The 21,698-nt window shown below is 39.8% G+C and overlaps 2 protein-coding genes across 4 annotated transcripts in view; both read left to right on the top strand.

Moving 5' to 3' along the window:
* Positions 1 to 21,698, top strand: part of GNAL (G protein subunit alpha L) — a 136,008-nt gene that overhangs the window by 96,440 nt on the left and 17,870 nt on the right. For all 3 annotated transcript variants that reach the window (XM_037001013.2, XM_037001014.2, XM_017673352.3), the window contains one exon: positions 7,422 to 7,519. In XM_037001013.2, coding sequence (XP_036856908.1) covers positions 7,422 to 7,519 — 98 coding nt within the window. The remainder of the gene's footprint in view (positions 1 to 7,421; positions 7,520 to 21,698) is intronic.
* Positions 17,967 to 20,627, top strand: CHMP1B (charged multivesicular body protein 1B). The gene has a single exon (XM_017673353.3). The coding sequence runs from the start codon at positions 17,976 to 17,978 to the stop codon at positions 18,690 to 18,692; it is 717 nt and encodes a 238-aa protein (XP_017528842.1). The 5' UTR covers positions 17,967 to 17,975; the 3' UTR covers positions 18,693 to 20,627.

The following is a 21,698-nucleotide window of genomic DNA, read 5'->3' as shown; positions in this document are numbered from 1 at the left end:
TCACTGTAAGATAGATTTATTCAATTCTCTGTTATGTATCATGGATGGATCTGATTACTAAAACTTTATACTTACCACAGTCATTTTGTGAGATTATAGTTTGGAAAAAGATAAAATCCCTAGACAAATCCTATTGTAACTTAAAACAAAAGTGTAAGAGCAGCAAAAACCATGAAACCTGGCCACAGTGAACAGTGAAGTTCCCTAGGCTCAGTCCCTCTATACTTTGGACCCACAGGGAGTTCTGCTTTGCCCCAAGTGCCATGGTTCATACTTCAGGAAGAAAAAAAGAGAGACACCATTGCTGTGCAGGTAACTATTTCTGTCCACAGCTACATAAGAAGGAATTGAAGGCTACTGGAACTAACAAGGGAAATTAACAAGGTTGCAGATTACAAAATCAAATACAGAAGTCAACAGTATTTCTAGGTACTAGCAACGAAAAAAATACCAAAAATGAAATTTAAAAATCACATACATTCAAAATAGCATCTCCCCCACCCCAATCAAAAAAAAAACACCGCCCTAGGAAAAAATGTGGCAAACAATGTGGAAGATCTGTACACTGAAAACTATAAAACATTACTGGGACAATTTCAATAAGACATAAATAAATAGATATATCATGTTGATAGATTAGAGCACATTATTAAGATGGCATTTCTTTCCTAAGTGATCTTACAGATGCAATGCAACCTTGATCAAAATACCAGCAGAGTTTTTAAAAAGAGAAATTGACTGACAAGCGAATTCTAAAATGTGTATGTAAATTTAAAAGACCTAGAACAGCCAAAATGATGTTGAAAAAGAACAACAAAGTTGGGGGAATTAACTCTACCAATGTTAAATTAAGACTTACTACAGTGATGCTCCAGTAATCAGGATGGTGTGGTATTGGCATAGGGTGGACATGCAGATCAGTGGGACAGAACTGAGAATTCAGGAATAGACCTACTGATACATACAATGTATATAGTCAATTTCAACAAAGGTATTGAGATAATTCAGTGGAGAAAGGGTAATCTTTTCAATAAATGTGCTGGGAAGGCTGGATAGCCAGATGAAAAAAGTGAGACTTGACCCTTTGGGTACACCATACCCAAAAATTAACTCAAAACGGATCATAGGAATAAATGTAAGAGCTTTATAAAACTTTTAGAAGAAAAGTTGGAGGAAATATTTTTGACTTTGGGTTAGGCAAAGATTTCTTAGAGTATGAAAAAGCATAAACTCTAAAAGGAAAAATTGTTTAATTGGACATCAGCAAAATCTAAAACTTCGCTTATCAAAAGATACTTTAAAAAATTAAAATGTAGACCACAGTTTGGGAGAAAGTATTTGCAAAATCTATAGCTGATAAAGGACTTGAATCTAGACAATTTTTTAAAATATCTTAGTCTTATAAAAGAGATAAAATTTGAGAAAGGGGAACACTCCTACGCTGTTAGTAGGAATGTAAACTAGTTCAGCCACTATGGAAAGCAATATGGAGCTTCCTCAAAAAAGTAAAAATAGAAATACCATTTGACCCAGGAATTCCACTTCTAGGAATTTACCAGAAGAAAACAAGATCACAGATTCAAAAAAACATATGTACCCCTATGTTTATCGCAGCACTACTACAATAGCCAAGACATGGAAGCAACCTAAGTGTCCATCAGTAGATGAATGGATAAAGAAGAGGTGGTACATATACACAATGGAATATTATTCAGTCATAAGAAGAAAACAAATCCTACCATTTGCAACAACATGGATAGAGACAGAGGCTATTATGCTTAGTGAAATAAGCCAGGCGGAGAAAGACAAATGCCAAATGATTTCCCTCATTTGTAGAGTATAACAACATAGCAAAATTGAAGGAACAAAAAACAGCAGCAGACTCACAGACTCCAAGAAGGAACTAGTGGTTACCAAAGGGAAAGGGACTGGGGAGAAAGGGAGAAGGGGATTAAAGGATATTATGATTAGCACACATAATGTAGGGGGGTCATGGGGAAGGCAGTATAGCACAGAGTAGACAAGTAGTGATTCTGTGGCATCTTACTACACTGATGGACAGTGACCGCAATCGGGTACGGGGGGAGCTTGATAATATGGGTGAATACAGTAACCACAATGTTGCCCATGTTAAACCTTCATAAGATTGTATATCAATGATACCTTAATAAAAAAATTTAATTTAATTTAAAAAGTATTCAAGTATAAGTAAGTGGCTACTTGGTAGAGACATTTCAGAGGGAAACTTCTTAATAAATGAATAGTTTATTCACAAAAAAAAGATAAAACTCATAACAAGAAGGCATACAACCCAATTGTTTAAATGGGCAAAATACTTGAACAGACACTTCAAAAAGAAGATATACAAGTAGCCAGCAATCACAGGAAAAGATGTCCAACCTTACTGTTCATACGGCAATACAAACTGAAACCACAATCAGGTGTCACTGCACATCCAGTAGAGTAATAAAAATTAAGAAGATTGACAAAACCAAGTATTGGTGAGGATGTGGTGAAACTAGAACCCCTAGACACATTGCTCTTGACAATGTAAGATGGAACAGCTGTTTTGGAAGAGTTGGGCAGTGTTTTAAAGTCAAGCATTCACCTACCAAATAACCCAGAAATTCTACTGCTGGGTATCAACTCAAGAAAAAGAAAAATTCATACAAAGACTGGTATACAAATATTCCAAACAGCACAAGTCATAACAGTCAAAAACTGGAAATAACCCAAATGTCCATCATCTGGTGAATGAATAAATAAAATGTGACTATATCCATACAGTGGAATAGAACTCAGCAATTTTTCTAAAAAAGGAACAAATTGCTTATTTACATAACAAAACAGATGGATCTCAAAATATCATGCTACATGGAAGAAGCCAGACACAAAGACTAGGTGATTTCGTTTACATGAAATTTCTAGAAAAGACAAAACTATAGAGACAGAAGTAGATTAACTGTTGTCTGAGACCAGGGGTGGGGCAGGGCTTGGCTCAGGAGGAAGACCAGGAGGTGATGGGACTAGTCTAAAACTTGTGTTGGTGGTTGCATGACTATAAAAATAAATGGGTGAACTTTACAGCAGATATAAGATCCCTCAAAATGCTGTTAAAAATGATTCTATGAGTAGCTAAAAGTAGGCTGTCTTAAGAGGGGGAAAATAAATGAGTGCACTGTATTTTGTATATTGTGAATTTGCATTGCCCTCCCTGGTCTCCCAGGGGCAAAGAACAGCTGCCGGCCACAGAAGAAGGAAGCTCGCTAGACTCAGAGCCATGCTTTTAATCCAGGCCTGCAGGCTTCTAGTCAGGGGCTTGAGCAAGGATAAAGTATCCCTAATCATTCTCATGTTGTCATCTGTAAAATGGGAATTGAATCACCTACATGGCAGGGTTGTTTGAGACTCAGACGAGACCTTTTACAGGAACATGCTAGTAATAATCAGTTTGGTTTGTTGAGGTGTTTTTGTTTTGTTTTGTTTTGTTTTTGGCATGGTTTCTGAAAGCTGTTCCAAATTGAATTTTAGACATAATATATTAAATTAGATCTGTGGATGGACAGCGATTATAAATAACAAAATCATAGTGTTACCAGGCATGAGATCCACACAGACTTTTAACTTGATATCCACCACATATGTGAAAAAAGAAATGACAGAAAACTATTAAATCATTCTGTTACCCCCAAGGAAAAAGCTGAGTAGGTGAGGGTGTATTTTAAATTAGCCCTAAACTTGAGCTTTAGAAAATTCCATTTAAGTGGCTACTTACCTGAAACTGCCTCTTTCTAAGGTCCATCTGATTATGGTAGTGGATTTTATTCACTATGTACCCATAAAAAGTTACATTAAACATTTGTTTATGCTTCAACTTGTTCCAGAAAGGATTAAGTGCTATTCACAAAGTTATAATAGAAGTTAATAAAATAACTGAAAATGCAGGAGAATGAAGTTAGGAACAGGAGAGTAAGCTATGTAGAACCAGATATCAATTTAGTAACCATGTCATAAGGAAAAACCCTACATTCCAACTAAGACTGACCCCAAAGTGTGATTTCTAAATATTCATGCAGTCAACTCTGTGACATAAATTAAAGCAATAGAAAAATAACAGGGTCCCATAAGGTTAAAAATTAATCATAAAATGTAAAAAGCAATTGCTTGAGAGATTCAGAAAATATTCCTGGCACTAAAATGAGAAAGAAATACTCTCCATCAGTCATCCTGAAGAAATATTGTACAGTGAGCATAAGGAACATTTTTACACTCAACCCAGTGACAATTTCCACCACTCTTAGGGCAGGGCACCAAGTATGAAAGCAGTTCTGCCTGAGATCTGTGTGTGTAGCTAGAGCTCTGACTCCAAACTCTTAGAGAGCATTCACTTTAAGATGTAAAAAATATGTTTTTTATTCTTATTTTAAGGGTGAAAAGTGTGTCTCAAGTATCAGTTAACCAAAAACTTATTTTATTGTATCATATTACCATAGATGTCACACAAGAATGTTTATTCTTACATTTCCTATTTTCATGTTTGTGTCCATCTTAGAGCAGTTAATGAACAATTTAAAAGAGAAAGAAAAAATTGTTACTTAGCTGAGAATCCAGGTTAGCTCTGAATATACTTCATAAAGGCAGATGCAGACAACAATACCAAAAGGAAAATGTTATGATATAAAATGGAGTAGTCAAGTATTTCAAATTTTTTGAATTATTGTTTAAATTTTGATTTAAGAATCAAATCAAAGGCAAATTTAAAGACTCGTTTTTTTTAAGTAGGTTTAAATTTGGTATCATTATAATTTTTATTTTCTATAATTCAACTAAACCCCTTTGAATAAGAGTAACATAAATGTTCATGTATTTTAGTTGAATATATGAAGAGCACGAGGAGATTCATATTCAGGAATACAGAAGAAAATAAGAAATCTCAGTTATTTCCTCTTAATGCTATCCATTTCTGTATACTCACAGATGCCAAAAACAGGTTACATTTCTCTGTGAATCTTTGTTTCTTTTCAAGCACACAGACACACAAACACCAAAATTATTTTTATATGATATTATTCATCTCAGTTGCTAATGGAGGCATACTAAAATTATTCCTCACATTTATTTCCCAGTTGTTTTAGCAAATGGATGAGAATTCTAGACTGGCTCTGGACAACTGTTTAATTAAAGCTAAAGAAGCTGCACTGGCTGACTGAATATTTAATGATTATACAGTGTCATTTCTTTATTTGTTTATGTATTTTTAGTTGAGATGGTATTGTGACTGTGATTTTTGAAATCTGTTATCTTTTGGAAATGATGTTGAAATAAAATGATACGGTTTAAGAGATTTGCTGCAAAATAATAAAGATGGGGGAAAGGCAGGCGATTGAGATAAAAGAAAACTGACCATGTTGGCAAATGTGCAAGCTGAGTAATGAGTGCCTGGGGTATTGCTCTCTACTTTCATAAGCTTGACATTTTCCCTAATGAAAAGTTGAAGCAACAACAACTCTGAAATTTCCCATGAAGTTTTTAGAACACCTTAAAAATTCACCATGGAGAATCCTGGAGACCCAGCTGTATTCTAATCCCAACATCTTTCTTTACCAACAATGAAGCTGGAGCAAAGAGAGATTGTTGTTTTGTGTTTCTTTGGTGCTGTCCAAATTATTTATTTTTAAATCACAGTGCCCACAATTCTTGTTTTATACCTACCATCAACATGTATCCCCCAAGTCATGTGTCTTGATGCTTGGGTCAAGCACTCCTCTGTAATTCTGTCTTGAAGGCTTCAGCTCAGATTGTTAAAAATAAAATCATTGCAGCCCTTGCTAGAGACAGTAAGGAACTTTATTCAAGGACCATGCACTGCACTCCCCAGTTTGCAGCTGGGGGACAAATGGGGCTCACTCCCAGGCTCCCCAGGACTGCCCTCCAGACCTCCTCAGAAATAGCATAACAAATGATTTCTCTTTCTGTGTGTGTGTGTGTCTTCATATGGCTCTTAGAAGGAAATATTCTCTAATAAAAACTACCACCCCTTCCATGGAGTGATAAGAGCAGTAGTGGGAGGGCCCAGAACCTAGGATGATGAGAAGGGAGAGCTTCAGCTTCTTAGCTTCACGTGGAGATTCTCCCTTCCTTGTCAGTTTGGATTTGTTGATGAAAATGATAGGCAGGCAGACAGGCAATAGATACAGAGACAGGGGGCATCCTTGTAAGGTTGTTCCTGATACTGGGAAGTCAGAAGAGGATGTACTTAGACCCCAATGAAGCTTAAGCTCAGGTTCCTTTATTCCTATTCCCCCTTCCAAGGTTTTGTACCTAATTTTGTATTCATAATATTTCTTTTTTTGAAGAGGGCTCCCTAAATTCTATAAGCACCAGGCCCCACAATATTTGAATCCACCCTTATATGGAATTGTGAATCTCTGAAGAAAAGTACCAGTCCTTTATTTTTTTCTCCAAAGAATGTCTGCTGCATCGTAGGGAACATGGCACCACCTTGACCATAAAGGCATTGGCGTGAAGCCACAGACCCCTCTGTGCAGATCAAACATAGAAATGGGGGCTTCCTGCGGATGCTGTGGGGGGCAAATGATGGATGTGGGAAGCAGAATAGAAATTCTCTTGAAGTGCTTTGTGAAAATTTAAAGTAACTTCTTTTATATTTAGCAATTAATGTATAGTCATTTGCTTCTACAGCACTGCTCACTTAACAGATAATTTTGGAAATAGGAACTCATAAAGCCAGCCACCTTTAACCCAGATAAAGAAAGTTCTGGTTTCAGAGGATACTTCTTGCCATGATGAGTGAAATTGCATGGGCTTGAGGCAACTAAAATCACTGTTCACTTTCCATCGTAGTTTCTTAAACATCCCTAAAACAATAAATTACTGTCCCGAAAGAGTAGAATTGTGAAGGTTTCTTTCTTATGTGCTTAATGCTTTTGGGTTGAATTTAGCACATCTGCTCAACCATGTCTATTCATAATCATGGCTCACATAGAATATTGAAAAGACAGAAGCTAAAACAGAACTTACCATTATAATAAGCATGGTTTCTTATTGCTAAAGTGCCAATTCCACTAGTGAAGTTACTGAGTTAAAATTGTTAGTTGTTAAAATAGCTGTTGAATTTATAGTTAATGAATGTCATTCACTTTTGCCTTGTAATTGTCTTTTTGGAGAACTTTCTGGAATGGTAATGTTTGACAAGTTGATTTGAGTGATACCACAGATGCATCCATTTTTCATCACACTGAACACAAGATCTGTCCATTTTACTGTGTGTAAAGTAGACTTCCACAAAGACAACAGTTCATATGCTACCTGCAGAATTTTTTTGGCAGTTTCTTTTTACTTTTAATTTTTTGAAAGATTATCACAAGCGTTTTCTTATTTGTAACTATTTCAAATTTTAGGAATTCTTTGATCATGTGAAGAAACTTTGGGATGATGAAGGTGTGAAGGCATGCTTTGAGAGGTCAAACGAATACCAGCTGATTGACTGTGCACAATAGTAAGTCTGAGCAAAGCCTAGTGTCTTTGACAATAGGCTCGTGCCCTCCCAAGATGACTGAAGTCTCTTGAATGTAAGGAACAAATAATTCATATCTTGTTACAAAAATCAACTTTCAAAAGGAGACATGATTATAAATAGACATCCAAAGTGGATGGAAAACTAAAAATCCAATAGGAATCAGAATTTCAGGGAAGAACCAGAAGCAGCTGTATTATCCTGACCATTGGTTCAGTTCTTTTCATTTTTGGCTTTCTATAAAGTTAAAGGCATATCTGTAAATTATAATGTAATTAGATATTCGTTGTTACACTTTCGTTTGGAGCAGGGGCTCCCAAATTAAATTTTAAAATAATATCAACATCTGCAGTCAAGCCCAAGCTTTTAATTAATGAGTGGTCATTTTATGCATATTAAAAGTAGACCAGAACCTTGAAAGTAGATGGTATTTAATATAATGAGTAAATATTTGATGAAAATATGTAATGAACAGAAATAAGGAAAGGTCTCTGGTGCCCAGGCTGGCTCATTGTTTTTCCCTGAAATACTCATTTTCCTATTCTTCTTTTGCTATTTTAAATTCTTTCTATGACTATTAGAGAATAATGTTACCCCAGAAGAATGTTAATCAGGAAGTTCTAGATAAGTTTGCTAATTTGATAACAAAAGCTGTGTTTAACTAGTTATTTTATATAACTCTCTGGGCAGCAACAAATTAGTGCTATTATATTTTTTAAGTCTGTAAATCTAAAAATTCATGCTTGTGAAAGAGATTCCATAGCATAGAATCTGGGAAATCACAATATTTGGATTTAACTATTGGAGCAACGTGTGAACGTGGAGTTCAAGGAGAGAGTGGTTGCGTGGCAGCCCCATCCCTTCTTCATCCTTAGGGTCAGGCACCGTCTCCTTTGATGGGCACTGAGAGGGGCCAATGGTAAGAGCCCAAGGAGGGTTGCTGGCATGCCCCAGGCACTGACAGGAAGCCAGTCTGGGAGTGGGTGGGTAATGGCAGAGTGGCCATAAGCAGGTGAGAGGGGTCAGTGGGGTCAGACCCTCCCAAGTGCCTAGAGCCATCCCCAGTAACTTGGATTTTCTTCCAAATGCAATGAGTGACCATGGCTCAATGAGTGAGATTATCAGGGTCACCCTGGCTGCTGTGTAGAGAATTGTAAGACGGAGGCAGGCTTGAGGGTTCTTGGGTCAGGTGGTAGCCATGGAGCTGACCTTGGAAACCGAAGGGACAGAATTCGGTGGTGGACTGAATGAGGGAGGCAGAAGACAGCGGGGACAAGGATGACAACAGGGTGGGTCATGGTGCCATTTATTGTGATAGAAAACCAAGAGGTGTTGCTTATGGAGGGGCAAAGGAAAGTATCAAGCTCCAGTTCGGAGAAGTTAAGTCTGAGATGCCAAAGGGATCTCCAAGGGGAGAGATCAAGCCAACAGTTGGTTGTATGAGCCTGGAGCTGAGAAGAGAGACTGATGACCCAGTGTGGGTGTCACCAGCCCACTGATGGCATACAGAGTGGAAATGCATGGATGCAACTGGGGCAAGTGTGCAGAGAGGAAAAGGTGCTGGACCAGAAGCTCAGTCCTCAGAAGTCGGTGTCAGGAGGAGGAATCTAACATCACAGCTAAGACGAATGGGAAGACAGGATGTCTGGGATGAGGTGGGGGAAAGCTGCTGGTGTGACTAGGATTTACTTTACCTCCTCCGTCCACTACCAAAACCGGCCACCCCCTCAGCCTGCAAGCGAGTGGTAAGCAGCAGCTGTATCTAGAGAGCCAAACTTGGCTTAGCAGACCTGCCCCACACACCCCAAAATGGCCACCAGGGCTGTAATGATCCTCCACTCATACGCAAAGAAACGATCTGCTAATGAAAAAGTTTTATCAACTAGAAAAGTATGGGAAACTTCCCACTTGCTTCCAGGTGTGACAGGTCCCTCAAGACTTGCTTTAAATCAGTGTTCCCTCTGAATGGGCCACTCCCTCCAGTTCACATTTGTGAGTTACACTCATGCTGTTTGGTGACATGTTTGCCTTCAGTCCACAGCTGGATCTTGAAGTCCAGGAGAGCCAGGCTGCAGGAGATGCGGACATGGGAGCGGGAGGTTCCTGGTGGAGCTCAAACTCAACCTGTGGGCTGGGTCGTTTCCTGCCGGCTCTGTCTGCCTCTCACTCACATGCTCTTTCTCCAACATGTCATTTCACAGTTGTGCAAAAGCCACACCCGAATTCTATGCTTAATCACAATGTTTTAGAGATGGGAAGACTATCCTAGCAAAATGCTAGCAACTGGAATTTCTAGCACAGCTCATAATAATGTTAATATTCATATACATTTGCTTATAAAGTCAGTGTGGAATATGTGCTTTATCATCCTTTCCCCAATATTTCTTGAGCAGCATTGTCGTGAGGGGACACACAGTGATGCTCAATGTCAAATTAGGGAGCTCTCTTTCTAGAAAAAAGGAAAAAATAACCTATTCTTGTATCACGATAGTGATAGAGAATTAATGATTTAATTTAGAATATGCCCACATACATTTAAAAAGAAGTAGAATGAGCCTTGACAATAGGCAGCTAAAATTCTTAGCTCCACCATGGACTGTTGTGTGAATTTGGGCAAATTAACAAGAAAAATAACAGATCCATTCTCATTCAGTTGTTGCAGGGCTAAATAAGTAGATATCCAAAGTCCTCAAAGTCGTGCATGGCATGATAGTAAGCCTGAGCTAAGCTCTTGCTGTAGTGTCATCAGTGTGGAACCTGAGGTCCAATGAGGTAAATTGGGTGCCAAGTCACACTTTCCCATGAACACATGGGACCACAGCCAAGATCCTCTATTTCTTTCATTTCCATCCTTTCAAATTACCAAGAGCCATGGATAAAAAGAATGCCCTGTGGGTAAGACGAGGGACATGACATCAAGGCTCCCCTTCCAAGTTGGCCAGGAATGAGCCCAAAGCCTGGATTCTGCTCTCCTAACTCCAAGCCTGGCGGAATCACGGGAACCAGTTCCCCTGTGGAGCTCACTGTCTAGGTTAATCCTAACTTCTCCAACGTTGCTTTTTTTATCCATTTTAATACATATGGGAATCAAGTTGGATAGATAACTATTCTCTCTTAATAACTATCTTGTTTTTCTTCTACACTCAGATCTTAAGATAGGGCCGGGAAGGGGGTAGATTTCAAAAGCAAGTAATATTTCAATAACATTTGTTAGACCAACATACGGCTGCTAAATTTTTGTATGCTGCCAAATTAGATGCTCAAGGAATATACTCTGTTTCCACCTCCCATCACCATCCCTTCTAAAGGAGAGGACATTTCAATGTCAAATCCAAGAAGGGACGGTGATCTCAGGGTAAAGCCCTAGGGCCATGACAATCAGGCCATCTTGTCCAATCCACTAGATTTTGAATTCCTCAGGGACCTTGTCTTATTCACCCTTAAATGCCTGGCTCAGGAGCACTCCTGCATAAAGTCTGTGCTATAAATGAATTGGCAAAACAAGAGCCCACGTGGTCCTGATAGGAAGCGCTGAAGCTGGCCCTTTAAATGTGCACACCCCACCCGACTCACACTCTATGGCTCCTCCTCTTCCCCTAGGAGATTCCTGGTGTTCTGACAAGTTTTCTTTTCCCTCTCATCTAAATTTCTCTGAGAAAAAATCTGAATTACATTTTGGTGAGAGTCTAAGTCACTATGTTACCTTGCTGACCAGTATTGCATTTTAAACCTTAATGCTTATTATGAAGGGAGGAGTTCTAAGCCCTGTTTAAATCGTTTCATCCATGGCAGAAACCATGGGAATATTTGGGGGAAGAGGTGCTTCTCAGTGATGCTGAAATTCTGTTAAGGCTAAGTTGCCTTTGAAGAATCTAAGGACAATCTCACAGTTCATCAAAAGCTTAAACACAGAGATACCTAGCAATTCCATTCCTGGATATGTATCCACGAGGATTAAAAACATATGTCCACACAAAAACTTGTACACAAATGTTCACAGCAGCAGTATTCATAATAGCCAAAAAGTGCAGACAACCCAAATGCTCATCTAATGATGGATAAACAAATGTGTTACATCACAATGGAATGTTACTCAGCAATAAAAAGGAATGAAATGCTGATACATATACTACAACACTAATGAACCTTGAAAACATTATGCTAAGTGAGAGAAGCCAGGCTCAGGATAGGCAAGTGCATAGAGACAGAAAGTCGCTAAGTGGTGTCAGAGGCCGCAGGAGGGGAGAGTGAGAGTGACTGGGTTTCTTTTGGGAATGTTCTGGAATTGGAGTAGTGATGGTTGCACAACCTTGTGAATATACTAAAAACAGCTTAATTGTATACTTCAGAATGGTGTTATGTGAAATATATGTTAGATGAATTATATCTCAATCTAAAAAAAAGATTATGGAGTCAGGAAGGATCCAGGGCAGGAAAAAGCAGGAGGAACACTTGTCAGGACTGGCCGGGTGGTCTCGCTAAGCCAGGGGTCCTCTTATTAACGACAGATGAAAGTTTAAGTGTGTGTTGGCAAGGCCTGCTTCTTCACACTCAACCATGCACTACTGCATGCCACACTCCACGCCTGCAAACACATACGTGCACATGGGAGCTCCCGAATTACAAAGCACCTATGGTATCGAAGTGAGACAGGCTGTGAGGATCTGTGTAATGTTATTTGGCATGCATGAGTGGAAACTTGCTCAGGTTACTCCAGGGAAAGGGGAGTATGTTGAGTCTCTTGGAAGCTACCACTGAGTCAGAGGCACTGTGGGGAATATGTTCCTGCAGTCTGGGCATTTATCCACTTGACTTTCCCTTTCTGCCCCTCTCAACCCTTGCTGGACTGGCAGGTCCACTGTGGAATCCGCACACACAATCCCAGAGGAAAAAGGACATCAGTTTTGCTAATGACCAGGCAACCTGTCCCCACCTGGCCTTGTACTCAGTCAGCCACACTGCCCCTCTGACTGGTTCCTGGAGCCAAGGCCCAGTTGACGGCTACTCCTGCATCCCTGAGCAGAGGCTGCAGAAAGGACGGGCAGCTGGCCCGCGCTGCCCAACACCAGGCCTGCCGTGGTTAGAGGAATGTGGGAACAGTGTTATAACTGAGCTGTAAATGTTGTTTTGGTAAAGAAATGAGTGTCTCTGAGCACCAAGCACACTGTGCAAATGACCAGAGGTTTTATACAGAATTCCCCAGGTCTCACTATGAAAATTGAAAACAATCCTACTGCATTGTCCCCCAAAATGCATTTCCTCTCAGTCCTAATAATAAGTGATTATGTAGCCATGGAAACAGCTATTTTTGGAGAAAGAAAACAGGAGAAAATCAGATCTTTAGAACAGGCTTATAAGATCAGACTTTGCGTAACGTAACTTGAAGCTCTACAGCTCAAAGTGTAGGGTCCTATGCTTTGTACCAATGTGTTTACATCACAAGGGCCTCCAGTAATACATCCACTTGAACAATTGGTTTTTTAGAAATACTCTCAGAGAGAATATCCCAGAAAAAAAAAGAAAAAAGCAGTGAGAAAGGCAAAGAGATGCTCTGCAACATCCCCTGCCTGCTGTTTGCCATCTCTCCTGAGTCCTGGTGACCACATTTACCTCTGTAACACTAATCTCGATCCCCTGGCTCCCAAATCCTTGAATATCAACCTTCAGGACAATCTGGAAATTATTAGCAAAATAAAGTTTCAGCTTAAAATTTAATTTTTTGCAGGTCATTTTAAAATAAGAGAAACTATAACTTAAAACGTTCATGTTACTCTTTACTGTTGAATTCCTTAAATATATAATCAACCACCTGGGTTCATGAATACGTTCTTCTTAACTCTCATTGTGACCTTTATTTCTAGCCAAATTTATTTTCTTGACCTGCAGAATTGTAAGTGTTCCTGTTTATGGGCAGTAGTCTTTTTTTTTTTTTCCCGTTGCTGTGAAGAATAAATTTTAAAGCAAAGTAGGTAGACCAAATATATCAGTATAAGTCAGCTCCTGATTGTCCATCTCTTCTACCCTCATTTGGTAACCCTTACTCTGAGAAGGGATTTTTAAGAGGGCACTTGCTCACACAAATGTTTCTGTGTGAATAGGAAACCTACACTTCTGTATCTCTCTCTTTTATTCCCCCCCACATACAACATTTCTGACACCATATGACACCAAGCACTTCTCATATGATGCCAGCCCTGATGTCCTACAATTTAACTCATTCTGACACTAGCTACCTGCAGTCAGTGTCAGACCCACAGGTTAAGGGCTCAGTGCTATGAAACTGCCCCACCCCACTTCAGATGCCAGTTGCAAGCAATAGGTCCTCAGGTTATCCATAACATTTGCCCTGCTTGGCTACAAATCCCGTAACCATGACCTCCTCTCCATTGGATTCAACTCACAGGAAAACGATGTTTTCCAGTATGTTAAAGGCTATGATAAAGGATACAGATGAACAGCCAAATGAAGAGGTACATGTGGTGAGGTCAGGGAGGCTTGTGAGTACAGGAGCCTCTGTCCCCATGGAGTTGGGGTGCACCCCTCCAGTATGTGCATATGTTCACCAACCCAGAAGTTCCCTGACCCTTTGCTTTGGGGATTTTAGGAGGCATCATCATGTAGGCATGACCCACCATTTAACTCCATTTCCAGCCCCTCTTGCCCTCTGGAGGATAGGGGGTGGTGCAGAAAGTCCCAAGCTTCTAATCATGGCCTCGTCTCTCTAGTGACCAGCCCCCATCCAGGAGCCATCCAAAAGCCCACCCAGAGTCACCACATTAGAACAGAAGACCCCTAGCACCCAGGGCACTCCAAGGGATTTAGGAGCTTGGTGTTTGGAAATGGATCAGTGACAAGAAATGCAATTAAGGCTTTTAAAAAGGATTTGGGGAGTAAGGAAGCTTTGATAATTTCATATCAAAGAAAGCATTCAAAAAAGAAGAAGGAAGAAAAACCTTCTTTAGGACAGTGCATGCATCTGTGGTTAGAATTAAATATCTTTCTTACACCAAACTCCATTGATCACATAATAATTAGAATCCATGAGCTCAACAAAAACTGTTGAAATACAAGCTTTAGTCTATTATTATATTAATTTACCTAAGGAAATCTTAGCACAAAAAGAATATACATATCCTTACTAATAGTTTTATTAATATGACAATAATTAAGTGCATTGTGTACCATTGTTTCTTATTCAACTTGATATTAAAGTGAATCTGGAGTGTTATCATTACTTCTGTGAAGAAGAATGAAAGATTCCTCAACCAGGTACCTGAGGCAGGTGGTAATTGCTGAGAGGGTAATCTTTGCTATGATGACTCTCTGCTAAGATATAGGGAGTGACTAAATATATCCTCTTCTAAAACCAGCAAGACTTAATAAATCATTTTTCCAAAAAAGGAAAAATTTTACTGCCCTCAACTGAACACGTTTAATGACATCTCAGATCTCTTAAATAAGAAACTCAGCATGAGGTGAATGTAGACTTGAAGGTCTGTTTCCCATTCTAGGACTTCCTCTGACACGTGGTGTGATCTGAATAAATCCATATATTTGGTCTCTGAAAATAGAGCCAGCCCCCCGTGGCACACCGCTCTTAGAAGGCTCTTCATCTGGAAGTCCGCAGACCTCCTTTCCCCACACTTGGTTGACCACATGCATCTCAATAGTTAGCATTCTTACCATTCACCCTCGTGAGGACCTAGCAGGGATGGGGTGACCAGCGGGCAAGTGGGACACCGTGGAGGGCCACTGCAGAAAGAGGAGGCACCAGAGCGCATCCAATGAGCAGGGGCCATGTTGAATGCAATTTGTGTTTCCTTACTTTACTTCATGTAAATGACACCAAAGAATTTGCATCTTGCATGTTAATGTAAGTTGAAATTCACTGAGCTTCAAATTTTCTTTTAACCCCTAACCTACTCTAAAAATACATTTTCTTTCTCCTGCAGTATAACTAAGGTTTACTGTTAAGTCTTGTTTTCCACGTGTTTATCTTGGCTAGGATTTTTTATATTTAGACATGTCCCAGGATAGCCTCCTGATTTCTGAAAAAGAAATCTCTGCTAGAATGTCTTTCTGGTCAAGTTGATCAGGAAAGCCACCTAGTAACTCTGTGCCCCGGAGGTGGAGGACCTTGCATTGAGAAGCAGCTCTGGGAACAGTAAACACCTCTGCTTCATGGAACATTATAAACACATCACATTTGCCAATTACTTTCTATCCCCCATACTGTTCATCCCCAAGTCTTGAACCCAGCAGTTGTAGAATACAGGCATGAGCTGGGAGATTCTAGTTCAACTCCATCAAATAGTACAAGAATGCATATCCATTTTATTTTAGTTCAGATATCTCATATCTGATGACTTAGTTCAAAACCATTTTAAGTTAACATCTGTTTTTAAAATGTCTTTGACCTCCTTTAGACCACAAGTGTTCATTGTCTCAGAGAAAATTGAATGCTATAGTAGTGCATTATAGAAGCATATACATGATAATTCTGTTTTGTTATAAAATTTTTTACATTCTAAATGGAAATGTTCAAGTATTTCTAGTAGGACTCACTGAGTTAGGGTATACTTGGTTTCTAATGCTATTTTGCTTCCTAACTAAAGATACTGGCTTAAACTAACAAATCTTTATATTTTGGCTCAAAAGTTTAATTGCAGCTCTTCCCTGACTAAAAGAAATTAGCATTACATGGGCAGTAATTGCCAATGACTCCTTCTTTTGTGTACATAGTGTTGGGTAAATTGAATTGAAAGCACTTAAAAGTGGTTCTCAGAATACAGAATATGTGGTTCTTATAACTAGTAGTCTCTTCTATGACCATCAGTATTTTAAACCACTGAACTTCCTTAAGCTTACTCTAACTGCAACATGATCCTATATAAAACCTGTGTCTTATGGCAGATCCAACACAGCATCGATTAGGACATGAGTGTGTCAGCTGCACACACCTGCTCCCAGGAGTGGCAACAGAGATGCAAAAGCTGTTTCCCTCCACCACCTGGGGAGGCTCCCAGATTCTAATGATCTGTTTCCATTGCACACAGAGATGTTCCAAGACGAGGACAGAGAAGGTTTTAATATGCAGCAAAACTTACTGCCTAGTGTGCATATTAACTATTTTTAACTTACCAGTTGTTCAAATTCTTTTTCGAAAGTCATGTGAGAAGAGCCAGCTTCCAAATAGCTGCAGAGCAGCCCCATCCCCAGCCTGGCGACCTTCCATTTGCCCCAGACTGTAGTTGTGAAATTGCTTTCCATCCACAACTGTCTGCAGGATGACCTGTTTCCCACTAGATAGCCAGGCAGCTGTTCAGTACTGCAATATGTTTCTATGCTGGGGGAAAAGCTTTAAGCTTTTCTTAAAAAGTGATATAATCAGAACTGTGTTATGCAGGAAGGTGCATGTAACACCAACACTCCTTTAATTTATGGTGCAAGACTGCTGTCAAGAGATCAGAGGAGGCCCAAAGGGACGGTAGAACTCTGGATTAAAATTATGTCTAAGCACAATTAGCTCTCAGCTTTCATTTTCAAACTAGCTCATTAGGGCTGACTGGGCTTTCTTATATTGTGTTTTTGCTGTATAAGGAATCTTTCTAAAATGAAGTAGCCACCACACACATTGCAGCCTTTGGAAAGCCTGCATTTTTAAAGGGTGTAATACATGGTGACGATTTTGATGTATGCCACGTGGGTGCGGTCTCAGTATTTCACCACTCTCTGCCTGCATAATTTAAAGTGACAGTTTAGCCTGTCAAACTTAAATGCGAGAGAAGTTCCTTGGATATTTATAAAATATCAAATAGAATCATGTCACAAAAGATGGGTCTTTTTAATACTAAACCACAGAAGGATTTTTAGGTGATAGTTGCTGGCAATTTATCTATAAGCTAAACTTCCAGCCACACTATAAATGTGGTGGTCTACGGATTTGAAGGTACTTTCGCCCATTGCAGTAAGAGGGTATCACAGGTCTCTATCCGAAATTGTAGTCAGAGAATTATATTTTTGTTTTGATATATTAGTGATCCACGGTTTCAGGTTCCCCTGACGAAGTGGAAGCTACTCGTGCAAATAAAGTGTTAGTCTGCAGACCTGGCTGACAATTTGCTGGTTTTAACCCTCTGGCCGGAACCTTAAGGCAAAGTTGAAGTTTGGATAATCTTTACGTGTAGCTGTAGACAGCCGTCCACTTGGGTACCTAAGTTCCTACGACAATGCCCGTGGACACTGATTATTGTGAATTTACCAGTGTTTAAAACTGGAAGGAATTCGGCGTAGGGAAGCCGCGTAGCACCCAGCGCGGGAGCATCCGGGTCTGCGAGGACCGCCCGAGCCCCGCCTCTGGGGCGCCCCCGCGGCCGTCGTCCCGCGGGCCCCGCCTTCCGGCGCCGAGCTCTGACGTCACCGCCTGCGCCGCGCTCAAATGAAACAGGAAGTGGGACCAAAACAAAGGAGCGGCGGCCGGGAACGGACCTATCTCCTTCTGCTTGCCCTTCTCCCTTCTTGGCCTTGGCCGCCGACCCGAAGGAGCCGTCTGACCATGTCCAACATGGAGAAACACTTGTTCAACCTAAAGTTCGCGGCCAAGGAACTGAGCAGGAGTGCCAAAAAATGCGACAAGGAGGAAAAGGCCGAAAAGGCCAAAATTAAGAAGGCCATTCAGAAAGGCAACATGGAAGTTGCGAGGATACACGCCGAAAATGCCATTCGCCAGAAGAACCAAGCGGTGAATTTCTTGAGAATGAGTGCGCGGGTCGACGCGGTGGCTGCTAGAGTCCAGACAGCGGTGACAATGGGCAAGGTGACCAAGTCGATGGCCGGTGTGGTTAAGTCGATGGATGCGACGTTGAAGACCATGAATCTGGAGAAAATCTCTGCCCTGATGGACAAATTCGAGCACCAGTTTGAGACGCTAGACGTCCAGACGCAGCAAATGGAAGACACGATGAGTAACACGACGACTCTGACCACTCCCCAGAACCAAGTGGATATGCTGCTCCAGGAAATGGCAGACGAGGCCGGCCTAGACCTCAATATGGAGCTGCCGCAGGGGCAGACGGGCTCTGTGGGCACGAGTGTGGCCTCGGCAGAGCAGGATGAACTATCTCAGAGACTGGCCCGCCTTCGGGATCAAGTGTGATGACAGAACCCACTCAGGTTTCCTGGCCGTGGCCACCTTCTGAAATGCTCTCTGTATATTAAGAGATACTATTCACTAGAAACTCTGAACGTGCCAGAATGCTGAAATGCTCTTAAGATGCTTCTTCTATCTGTGGGTTTACAGTGCTCTCACATTAAGAAATTACAGCCTTTCTCCACTCTTAACTGGACTTTAAAGTTCTGTATAGCTTGTGATGATGTGTATTTTTATAGCCGCCTTTTAACAAAACTAGTTAATTTGGTATGAATCTTTCTCTAAAATTTTTCGTTAAAACTCTAGTTCTTGTGTATTCGTTTTCTAACTGAACCATCAAAATTGAAGGGTTTTTTTTAATTGGGCCTAATTATATAATACGTAAAATCGCCCCATGGTTCGTAAAAATTACAGGAGAATGATTACTTTGATTACAGGGCCATCAGCGCCTCATTAAGTTTATTTAATGGATAGTGCTATTTCTGTGTTATCCTTTGTATTTTGCCCCCAAATCGAGACTACAGTTGACTATTAATCTGTTCTTATAACATACACTAAAATTACCGTAGGACATTCTTGCATAATACTTTGTTTACGTTCTAAATTTTTCTGGAGTGGTAGTTAGCTTTACTGGAAAAAAATGCCACATAACTTCCATTTACTAGAAGGAAAAATTAAGTTTGCTTATTTATATTTTTTATTTACTAACGAGCTAATTAAAAGACTTGCAAGGTTTAACATTTGACAGTTTCTTTCAATAGAATTCATTTTGTTATTTTCGTATTTCAACACTTTTAAATAGATAAAATTTTTATTTTATCTTACAAAGTACATTCATTAGCGTGACAGTCACATTACTCTAACATTGCCAAAGGAACTGTTGATTGGTTTGAGAAAGCCCAGGAACCATGTATTTGTAGGTTTTAACAACCAAAAATACAAAAATAAAATTAGAACTGCGGTGTTTAAGTTATAATTATTTGTATTTTTTTGTTGTTTCCTGTGGGGTTTTTTGGCCTTTTAAGGCAACAATTTAAAACCTTGGAAATGTAAGTTGGAATATTTTACTATGCATGTCTTCGCCATGCAAGTAACTTGAATATACATGGTGCCACCTGGAAGTCTGGGAAGGAAAGATGGAGGTTGGATAGCAGGCTTGACCCTCCAAAGCTAGAGGCCAGTTGTGCTGCCTTTCCATGCTTGTGGAATGGCAGTGTGTATTCTCTGCCTGAAAGTAATGCCTGTAGCCACGACTTTCTCATAGACTCAAGACAGAGAATAAGGACTTGGTTTTGCCTTGGCAAGTATATTAACCCAAGTTAAATACTTAAGGATATTTTAAATCCTCCCTTTCCTTCACCAAAAGATTTCTCCATAAGAGAATTCTAGTGTTTCAGAAAATAAGTATAGGCACTGTTCCAAGCCCTTTGAAAGATTCATAAACAGGTGTATGTATGCAGATGAAGACTGACTCTTATATCTAAGGCTCTTTATTTCTGACTGGATGTTCCCAAGTCTTACGTATTTGTCAGTTGTCCTGCATCTTTCTAGAACTCGCCCCTTTTGGTGTCTCTTTTTATCCACATAGTTGCACAGAAGCAGCTGTGTATATGTACAGCATGTGACTTAACCCCTCTTTAGACTGGAAAAAATAATCACAACTTAAAAAATAGCTTAATATTGAATCCTTTGGTAAATTGAACACCCTTTTATAGTCCAAATATTCCCACCAAAATTAATATATTTTCTGAGATTAAACAATGCTTGTATAGGCTAGAACTTTCTTAAAATATGTTCATTTCAAATTATAATTGTACATTTTTATGACCATAAATATTATTTTCCAAAGCATAGTAGGCCCATGAATTATTTCCCCCTTCTGCGGTTCATGAAATGCTGAAATGTAAACCACAGAATTTTGTCAAATCATTTTAAACTGCATGTTAATGCATATGAGTGTTCATCCTGTTTAAAAAGCTATTTAAGAGAAAAGGATTCAGGTAGATTTGGTTCAGAAAGCACAGTATGTTTCCAAAATCACCCTTACCAGCTGAATTCCTGTTTGGTTAGCATGGAATATTCATATATATTTCTAGAAGCCCTAGCTGTTACTCCTTTACTGTAATAATTTCTTTATGGCAACAAGATTATTCCTCATATTGAAACTTCCCTAGGCTAAAGATAGAATTTATAAAAGGATCCAAGTGAAACATACCAAAAAAATAGTTAATCTTCCATGCAAGTACTAGTGTAATTTTTACTCCTTTTTATCCTTTTTATTTTCCTGCCTTCAAATGGTTCCCAACATGGATTTAGTTGGAAGTAACTATTAGTTTATTTTATGAAATGTCATTTATTTCATTTGTGACGATACGTGCACTGTTGGAGAACATTCTTACTAAAGCTGTTTCTTATTGAAGGTGCATAGGCATGCTGTAAGGCTTGGATACTGTGTGCCTACCCTGCTGTCATTGATTTGGAAAAGAGCCACCTAAAATAAGCACCCATCTGATAACCTTGTTCACTGAACACAGTCTCAGGCAGCCAGACCATCTCATACCATAAAGCAGAAGTGAGGGACCTTATGTTCCAGATTCCTCCTCTGTAGTATACATAACACCCTCTTGGACATGTCTCTGTAGTCAAAATTCAAACCTCAAGACCTTTGTACTATTGACAAAAAGCTATTGGCCAGTGAACATTGAACAAACTGAGGAACAGACCCTCTAATTTTGTTTTTCTTTTGATCAACTGACTCGACTAGCAAACTGGTTTACCTAGGTTCTTTTTCCTAAAAGTAGGTGGAAGTTTCATATAAAGCAGGACCAAACAGTTGTGTGTCACAGTTGCTGGGCCTGGTGTGGTACCCCGCTCAGTTAGCTCCCGGTAGCATCGCCATGAATGCACACCTCCCTTGGGGGCTCTCCCTCAGTCCTCGTGCCAAGAGCTCTGATGACAACGAGCAGTGGGTGCAATGGGGACTCGGCCAGAGCTCCACTATATGTCCTCAGA

This window comes from Manis javanica, chromosome 9 (assembly GCF_040802235.1).
Source record: "Manis javanica isolate MJ-LG chromosome 9, MJ_LKY, whole genome shotgun sequence".
Taxonomy (NCBI): domain Eukaryota; kingdom Metazoa; phylum Chordata; class Mammalia; order Pholidota; family Manidae; genus Manis; species Manis javanica.
The sequence above is the reverse complement of the archived record's forward strand: the minus strand, read 5'-3'. Positions and strand labels throughout refer to the sequence as shown.

Coding starts and splice junctions, on each gene's coding strand:
- CHMP1B (XM_017673353.3), top strand. CDS start 17,976: ATGAAACAGGAAGTGGGACCAAAACAAAGGAGCGGCGGCCGGGAACGG.